Here is a 9,516-nt window from a genome sequence, read left to right on the forward strand (position 1 = left end):
AGGTAGCTATATTCTCTTTTCATTTTCAAGATTGTAGAATGTGATGCAGCTGCATTTATCATACAAATGGTGTAAAAAATAGTATTGGATATTCAACCACTTGCCCTTTTACGAAAAATTTCATACATTTATATTCAACCACTTTAAGCCTTATATATATAGCTCACTCCAATTCAAGTTACCATAGCAAATCAAGAAACTCAATACACAAAGCCTTTCTTTTCTAGCTAGTTGCCTACACATATATATATTTCTTCCCATACAAATCTTTCACCAAAAGATAACTTAAACATTATGGATATGGTGATGAAGTTGGGAGCACAAAGTCCAGTTGTTATTTTTAGCAGCAGTACTTGTTGCATGTCTCACACTATTGAAACGTTAATCCGAAATTTCGGAGCAAATCCTACAATTTATGAACTTGATAGACTTCAGAATGGGAGGGAATTGGAGAAGGCATTGATTGAATTAGGGTGTCAACCAAGTTTTCCTGCTGTGTTCATTGGAAATGAATTGGTTGGTGGTTCTAATGAAATCATGAGTCTCAACATTAGAGGCAAACTCAAGCAATTGCTCATTAGGGCTAATGCAATTTGGGTATAGAAATATATACTTTTAATTTCTAGCTAAAAAGTGTAAGGCTTGATGTCATTTTTGGGCAGCAATGTACCTAACTATTGAGGTTTTTTTTTTCATCTCCAATTTTGTTGTTGATGTATTAATAAAGGAATATTCTGGCCATAATCAAATATCAGTATCTGCATTACTAATTCATATCCACATCTTAAAGTTCTTTTGGTAAAATTTCTTAGTTCTGTGTTCATGGTATGGGATGGTTTAATCAAGTCATTAAATATATGATCATGAAGAAATAGCTTGTGAAGGTTAATATGAACCTTACAAGAGTAGAGTATGATGATTAATTAATGTGATTATGTTAAAGGGCGAGTTTATGATTCAACTATCGAGACACTTATTGGGTTAAAGTCTAAAAGGACAAAGCTATATGACTAGAAAGAACGAGTCGGAACAACAAAAACGTGAGAGTTAAGCCTGACCGCAATAATTACACTCCTTATTGAAACTATTGAGATTCTAAAAGTAGACGTCGAAATAGTGATCACAGGGAAAATAGAAGAAAATACAAGAGCACTGAATAGAAAAAGAGTCCTCCAATGAGATAAGAGTTGGACAAAAAGATATTCATCTTCTAGACAACGGTAACTTGTTAATAAACTCTCACATAACTAAACTCAAGTTTCTAAACTTTACACAGACAAAAGACTACAATATATATCCAACAAAGTAACAAACCAATTGTATAGCCAAGTTAATATAAATTTTTATGGGAAATGAAGAGACTAATGCACTAGATATTATATACTCCCTCCGATTCACTCTAAGTGATTTTTTGGTATTTTTTTGTGGTCCATAATATTTATTTTTCAGATATCAAGAAAGAATTAATTTTTTTTCTTTCCAAAGTTGCCTTGGAGTAAAGAACCTAATAACTTGTTTGGCCAAGCTTCTTTTTGGCCAAAAGTGTTTTTTAATTGAGGTGTTTGGCCAAGCTTTTGGAAGGAAAAAAGTGCTTTTGAGGAGAAGCAGAAAAAAGTAGCTTATCTCCCAAAACACTTTTTTGAGAAACAATTTTGAGAAAAATACATTTAGAAGCAGTTTTTTTAAAGCTTGGCCAAACACTATTGCTACTTAGAAGTGCTTTTCAAACTAATTAGCCAAACACAAACTGCTTCTCACCCAAAAGAACTTTTGAGAAAAATACTTTTGAAAAAAAGCACTTCTAAAAATAAGCTGATTTTTGCAGCTTGGCCTAATGAGCTATAAGAGTAGTTTGTTATATTTCCAATGAACAAATTAAGGTTAATATGGTCAATTTCATTGTTAATTAATGCTAATAATTGAAATCCTTAATATGTGTAAAAATAGCCAAAAAATCGCTTAAAGTAGACGGAGGGAGTAATACTGACAACTAAATTCGAAAGTAGTATTCCCTCCGGTCCTGTCACGACCCAATTCAGGATTGACCGGCGCTTAGGAGCAAATGCTCCCAAGTAAGCCTCATCGGTAATTTTACAGAAAATCGAACAGAGTTTCCCATGTTTTTGGAACATCCCAAAAATTTTCCTGTGTCAAATTAACAACCAAACATCCTAATATCATACCAAACAATTGACAACTTGTCAATTAACCAATACAAGTCTCCACCATAACTAAACCACCAACTAACCACTAGAAATACTAATTTATGTACAACTTTGATAAATGAGAACGGTACTCAACATAAGACTAAAATAACAAAAGAATACTCATGACACTAAAATAATGAATATGGAGCGACTCTAAGAGTTCAATGAAAAGACCATAACAATAAATAAAATCTCTGCCCACGCGAACAAGTGCGAGGCTCACCGAGAAATATCAACTTGTGCGCTCTAATTAACAAAATCCTCGCCTGCGTCAACTGCTGTCTCTGTAAAAAAAATTAGCGGGGAATGAGTCGCTAGCTCAGTGAGTAATAACACTTAACCACAACCATTTTTATTGGGCACAAGTCAGAAAACATGCTAGTATATCAAACAAAAAATAACATAAAAATGCCCTTTCAGAAATAATAAATAATTTTCAGTCTCGTCATGCTTTTCTTGTAGTATAATACAATTAATAGTTCGGTAATAAACTCGGTAACCACTGTCTAATATCAATATTCATATTTGGGAGGTTTCAATGAACGAATCATGTAATCGGTATAACTATAAACTTCTTCGCAAGAAGTCAAATAAAACGGTAGTCCCTACTCGAGGGAAATCGGTAACGGTATGCTAGTTCTACCTTCCCACTAGCGAGGGATATAATGGTAATCTGTAATTACAAGGTGCACCAGATCTAACGAACCCGCCGTTAGCTACAGGATCCTTCAATGTTTACTCCTATTTATACTTGTCTATGTAATCCGTATATACTCATCGAAAATATTTTAAAACAATATAAGACATTTAGGTTCTTATCAAATCATATAATTTCTTTTCGATAACAGTAAATTCAAGTAACAGTAAAACAGATCTAGTGACACTGAAAATATTTAAAATAACGGTAATCTTCTCAAATAACTATTTCGATATCATATCGAGTAAAAGACTTGTCCCACGTGCAACTTAAAATAATCAGTAACATATTCATATTAAGAATCATGTGTAAATCATGCAAGTTATGAAAATACAAATTGCGGTAAGATTACTACTCACAGTACTTGTGCCGAAATACCAAATGCTTCACCTCGAGCAATTCGTACAAATTCCTCCAATCAATCTATAATTACATAATATTGATCCCATGTTAATTTCCTTAGTTAGGCTAATTCATAGCTATTTTAGAAAATCCAATCATCGAGGTTCATGTTTGAATTTTAATTTGTGGATTTATATTTACCCATGCTATGAGTAATTTAAATTAGCCCAAAAATCTTGTAAATAAAAAGGTATTTACATTTAATCATAGAACTAGTCCATAATTCTATAAATTTCAAACTATTTAATATAATTTATTCCTCTAGAAGTAGACCTATCATTGCTTAAACCAAACCCTTATAGCCTTGTTATCTCCATAGTAATTGTATATTCTTTTTATATAAAAGAAAGTTGATATTGAATTCCTTTGTACCACATGAATTGCATAAATATAGTGAAATAATTCAACAGATGAGAAGAAGAAGGTTAACCTCTTGAGTCGAATACTTTTAATTTCAATTCCCAATTCTTCTTAAGGCCTTTGCCCAAAGCTTTCTTCTTCTTCTTTTCTTTCCCCTCCCCCCTTTTTTTTTCTCTGAAACCCGCTGCTCCTGTTCTTTTTTTTTTTTTTGCGCAGCTTGCTGCTTTCCCCCTTTATATTTTTCTAAGGTTTTCCAGAGAATGGCTTCGCGCCCTTTTAAAATCCTTATTCTTCTTTTTTTTCTTTTTCTTTTTGGAATTTTTACATCCTATAGCAAAGGTTAACACCTTATTTATTTTAAATAAATACCATTTAAAAAATTATATTCTATAGATACCTTTTATTATTTATAACAAAATATCTAATTTTGGTATACCTCCTACCCCTAAGCCACTAAATACGCTATTCAGTTATACTATTTTCTTTATCTCTGTGGTTAGATTCCTTTTCACCATTATTAACCACCGAGTTCGAAGCAACCTCACATCTAGGGCTCAAAGAATGCGATTTCATCGAATAACCCACCGGCTTAATTCTCCGACCGTTCCGAATAATCTGACTTAACGCCGAAAACAACCCACAGAAGGAGAAAAAGACGAAGAACAAGACGTAGAACTTAAACTATCACAATGAAAGCTGTCACCTACAAAAGAGGTCGCTAAGCCACTCGCTACCGCCATTGAAACACAATTTTGAGAAACAATAGCGGCTATAGCGAGAGAACTCCGAAACCCATATTTGATATTGAGATTCGGAGCAGGTGACAAATACATCTGACGTTGTTGTTGTATCTGCTGCAATAGGAGTAGCTGAAAATTAGGGTTTGTTCTTGAACAAAGACGACGGATTTTGGGGCTGAGCAACTTGATTTTCTGTTAATATATTTTAATGTATTTTCAACGTATCACGCTGTATTTTCATGTATTTCATTGTCTTTTTTTATTGTAATTCAATGTATCTCGTTGTATTCCATGTATTTCATTGTATTCACTATCTCTCTATATGCCATGAATGTATTCATATGTTTTTTTAATTAATATAATTTGTGTATTCAGATGTATTATATAATTTCTCTGAAGATTGCTATGTTTTTGGGGTATTTTTCGGTTGAGAATCTTTTTTATAACTGAAAATACAAAATTTGTGTGTTATAATTGAGTTTCTTGAGTTATATTAGGAGTCTATTATGTTAATTGATTCACTTTCCATTTTAAAAATAGTTTAATCCCCTATTTCACGCCGTGAATACAGTCGAATACAATAATCTGTCCAGCTGTAATCCCATGTTTCACTTCATGAATACAGTCGAATACACTCGAATACAACAACTGATTAGCTGGACTTCCCCGATTCACACCTATTTTTGCTACTGTATTCATGAATAAAATAACTTAAATACATCAAATACATCTTATAACCACATAAAAGGTATCTATAATCCGTAATATAACAAATAGTATCTATAACTGGCTAATTACTACTAAAAGATAGTGCTTTATAAAAATTTCTCTTTTTTTTTAGTCATGACATGGGCTAAGCCCACTTGTATTCTATCTCCTTTTTGTTTTGTTTATTTTGTTTCATTATTTGCTTTTTCTTCTTCTTCTTCTTCTTCTTCTTCTTCTTCTTCTTCTTCTTATTATTATTATTATTATTATTATTATTATTATTATATAATAATTTATTATTATTATTATTATTATTATTATTATTATTATTATTATTATTATTATTATTATTATTATTATTATTACTAATACACCCTTGTTTTAAAAAAATATAGGGTATTACAGGTCCACAATAATTGACCAATTTGCTTTGGGCACACCAATTAAGAAAATACTAAAATCTAAACAAAAATAGTTAGTGCGACTAAACTACCCTTAATTAAATATTTGAAGCAAATTCAACTTGGAGTAAAAGAAACTATTTAATTGGAAAAATAAATTGAATATTTTCTTAATTATATAAATGAACACTTATTTTGGACCAAAATAAAAAAAACAAATTGGTCATTTATTGTGGATCGGAGAGAGTACCTAGATATCATAGGCAGTCTTTAATATTTAGCATTTATAACAAATCAATTTTAAGAAACTTAACTGGTATTTTCGTATTTGAAGCAAATTCAACTTGGATAAATCTTAAAATGATATAAAATACAATGAGATGAATGTGACTGCATCCATCTCATCCAATGCGTTAATTTATCCTTGTCAAATACGCCGTAATCAAACTGGAAAAAGACATGTCTGCACTGTCGTTTCGAAATGTTTTAACAGCTAATTGCCTGAATTAGTCGTTACATTCTACTCCCTTTATTCTATTTTATATAGCACACTTTCCTCTTTGGTCTCTCAAAAAGAATATATTTTTTTAATATTTAGAAATAATTCAATTTTAAACTTTCTGTTATACCCTTAAGGGTAGTTTGATTATTTGTCAAGATTAAAATTATAATCCCGGAATTAAATTTGGGATTGTATTTATCCTATATTTTGTTATGGATATTATTAGTTAATATATACCGGTACTAGTTGTATACCAAAATAGTTATATATTAACTATTCCATATGGATGTCGGATTAACAACCCCAAATTATAATCCTTGAATTGTTAATTAATCCCTGGATATCTCGTTATACAACCAAATGACCCTTTAATGACATGATATTATAGTGACATAAATGCCATTATACATCTAAAACCCTAAGTGGTCGTTTGTTATGATGTATTAGGTGGGATAAGAGTTGGGATTAAATTTGTACCTTGTTTGATTGGAGGTATAAAAATTTGTACCTCTAACCAAATAAGGTTTAAACATAATCTCAAATCTCATCCCATTTATCCCATCTTATCCCACTTTATATCATTAATTGTGGGTATATATATTATTCCATCTTTTATGTGGTATAAATTAGTGCCGGAATTATAATCCTGAGACTATAATCCCGATACAATTTTGTCCGTATACCAAACGACCCCTAAGTTTAAAATTTTTTATTCAAATTCAATGTCCAGTCAAACACTTTCGCATGAAATAAAACAGAAGGAACAATATCTTTACGGGGAAAAATAGAACAGTATGATGATATGTGACCTTTCGAGGTAGCAAGGGAGATTTTTTCTAGAAGAGAATATATATAGATCACGTGATGACAAATATGGCAGAGTACTGCATTCCCTTTCTTATCAAGTGATCTACTTTATTCCAAAAAAGGAATTTGAACCAAGTTAGTCATGTATCAACCAAAACTAGGAGGATAAGCCTCCAAATTTCTCTGTTGTATTATTAGTACTACCTCCTCCTTTTCGGTACGGATAGTAATATGGACTTGATTTCAGTAGTACATCTATAAGCATATATTCTGAAAAAAGATTTCGTTTTTTCTCAAATCAAAAGTAAAATTCTGATATCTTTAGTTGTATGGGAAAAGATCACTCCAGCTTGATAACTTTCTTTTTCCACGTTATATTGTAACTTGTTGGAATACAGGAACCTTATTCATTTCATCCACGTTACATCACATATATAAAGTGCTCAAGATTGTTAGGGGAATATTTAAAAGGTAGTTATATTCTCTTTTCATTATCAAGATGGTAGAATGTGATCAGCTGCATTTATCATACAAGTGATCGAAAAAAATTAATACCTTGGATATTATTCACCCACTTGCGCCCTTTTGGGAAAATTGTCATCCTTTTCTATCTAACCACTTTAAGCCTTATATATACTATAGTTACCTCCAATTCAAATTACCATATCAAATCAAGAAACTCAATACACAAAGCTTTTCTTTTCTAGTAACCTTCACAAATTCTTCTTTCAACACAAGAAAGATATAAACATTATGGATATGGTGATGAAGTTGGGAGCACAAAGTCCAGTTGTGATTTTTAGCAGAAGTACTTGTTGCATGTCTCACACTATCGAAACATTAATCCGAAATTTCGGAGCAAATTCTACAATTTATGAGCTTGATAGACTTCAGAATGGGAAGGAATTGGAGAGGGCATTGATTGAATTAGGGTGTCAACCAAGTTTTCCTGCTGTTTTCATTGGAAATGAATTGGTTGGTGGTTCTAATGAGGTCATGAGTCTCAACATTAGAGGCAAGCTCAAGCAATTGCTCATTAGGGCTAATGCAATTTGGGTATAGTAATAATTATTTTGCTAGCTGAAAAGTCTAGGTCTTGATGTCATTTTTGGGCAGTGATATTCCTACTATTGAGTTTTTTCCTTCTTTTTAATTATGGCTAAAGAGGCCTTTTAGCCATAATGATCACTTTCTACACTACTAGTTCATATCCATATGCTAAAGTTCTTGCAATTTTCATATGTGCTCATGGAAGTAATAAATAACACCAACTATGGGATGGTTTAATCATGCCCTTAAATATATGATCATAAAGAAAGAGCTTGGGAATGTTTATTTATGATCATAAAGGAAAAGACGGTTAAAGAAGACAAACAGAGAGTCGAAATATCCGCCATCAGTCGGATATTACAGCGCGGATCACGCTCAATTTGGCTGTAGATCGTGTTTTCGTGAGAGAAAAGTAAAGAGAGGATTTTTACCTTATTTAGACTTGTATTAGGGTTAAAACTCTTCTACTATATAAAGACGAGAACTCTTTCATTTTTCGACACTATTACTGGCATGCAAATCAAAGCAATAAAGTTTATTTTTGGCTTTTAGCAATTGTTCAAGTCTTCTTTAGTTTAGGGTTGTTCATTTGGATCGGTCCGGATCGGATATCCGAAATCCGGACCGATCCATTCAATTTCGGATTTCGGATTAGATCGGATTTCGAATTGTATTTATTAAAATTTTGGATTTCAAATCAGATTCGGATTGGTATAATTTAATCCAATCCAATCCGAAATTATTAGGGCAAGTATAAATACTAACACTTTAATTTCGGATAGTCAGTACTTCCTTTACATCTTCCTCCAAGCTATTACCTTTACAATTGTTGGATTTAGCTATATTGGCACCATAGTACTCTCATAATTGCATAAACATGAATTTTTCTTAATGTATTATCTCTTTTACAAAGAAAATATACATATTAGTTTGTAACTTTGAGTCATAATAATATGATCCGAAATCCGATCCGATCCAAACTTTAAAATCTGATCCGATCCGTTATAATTCAGATCGGATTCGGATTGCATTTTCTAGAATTCGAAATCCGAAATCCGAAATGTGCTAAATCCGATCTGATCATATCCGTGCACAACCCTACTTGTCAAGACCCCAATACCCCGATCGTGATGACGCCTATAACAGTACTAGGCAAGCCAACCCAACATTAACCACAATGAATTCTTTTAATACAACCATTTTCTAAAACTGATTAAGTCTCAAATTCTCACATGAAATATATAAATCAACAAAAATATGCAGGAATCAGTACAAAATATACCAACACAGCCCGAATCTGGTGTCACTAGTCATGAGCCTCTAAATACAACCAAGACACTGTCTGAATAATAAAAATAAGTCCGAAATAACAAAATACAAAAATAGGAAGGAGGAAGGCGGGGCTGCGAATGCCGTGCATCTACCTTGCGATCCCGGTGAAATTCTGAGAGAGCTGGAAGCTCTCACTATGATACTCGGGCACCTGGATCTGCACACAAGGTGCAGGGAGTAACATGAGTATGCCAACTCAGTAAGTAACTAAAGTAAATAAGGTCTGAGTGCAGTGACGACAATTTAAAACCATATAAGAGTTTTCAACAGAAATATCAAGTCAAACCAGCAGTGCCATAGTTAGTTATCT

The 9,516-nt window shown here is 32.3% G+C and overlaps 2 protein-coding genes across 2 annotated transcripts; both read left to right on the top strand.

Moving 5' to 3' along the window:
• Window positions 1-294: 294 nt before the first annotated feature.
• LOC104223425 (monothiol glutaredoxin-S2-like) lies at window positions 295-603 on the top strand. Its single transcript, XM_009774866.2, has one exon. It carries the CDS (start codon window positions 295-297, stop codon window positions 601-603), a length of 309 nt encoding a protein of 102 aa, XP_009773168.1.
• Window positions 604-7,577: 6,974 nt separating this feature from the next.
• LOC104223426 (monothiol glutaredoxin-S1-like) lies at window positions 7,578-7,886 on the top strand. Its single transcript, XM_070172516.1, has one exon. It carries the CDS (start codon window positions 7,578-7,580, stop codon window positions 7,884-7,886), a length of 309 nt encoding a protein of 102 aa, XP_070028617.1.
• Window positions 7,887-9,516: the final 1,630 nt, after the last annotated feature.

Source organism: Nicotiana sylvestris, chromosome 4 (genome assembly GCF_000393655.2).
Source record: "Nicotiana sylvestris chromosome 4, ASM39365v2, whole genome shotgun sequence".
NCBI classification, from domain to species: Eukaryota; Viridiplantae; Streptophyta; class Magnoliopsida; order Solanales; family Solanaceae; genus Nicotiana; species Nicotiana sylvestris.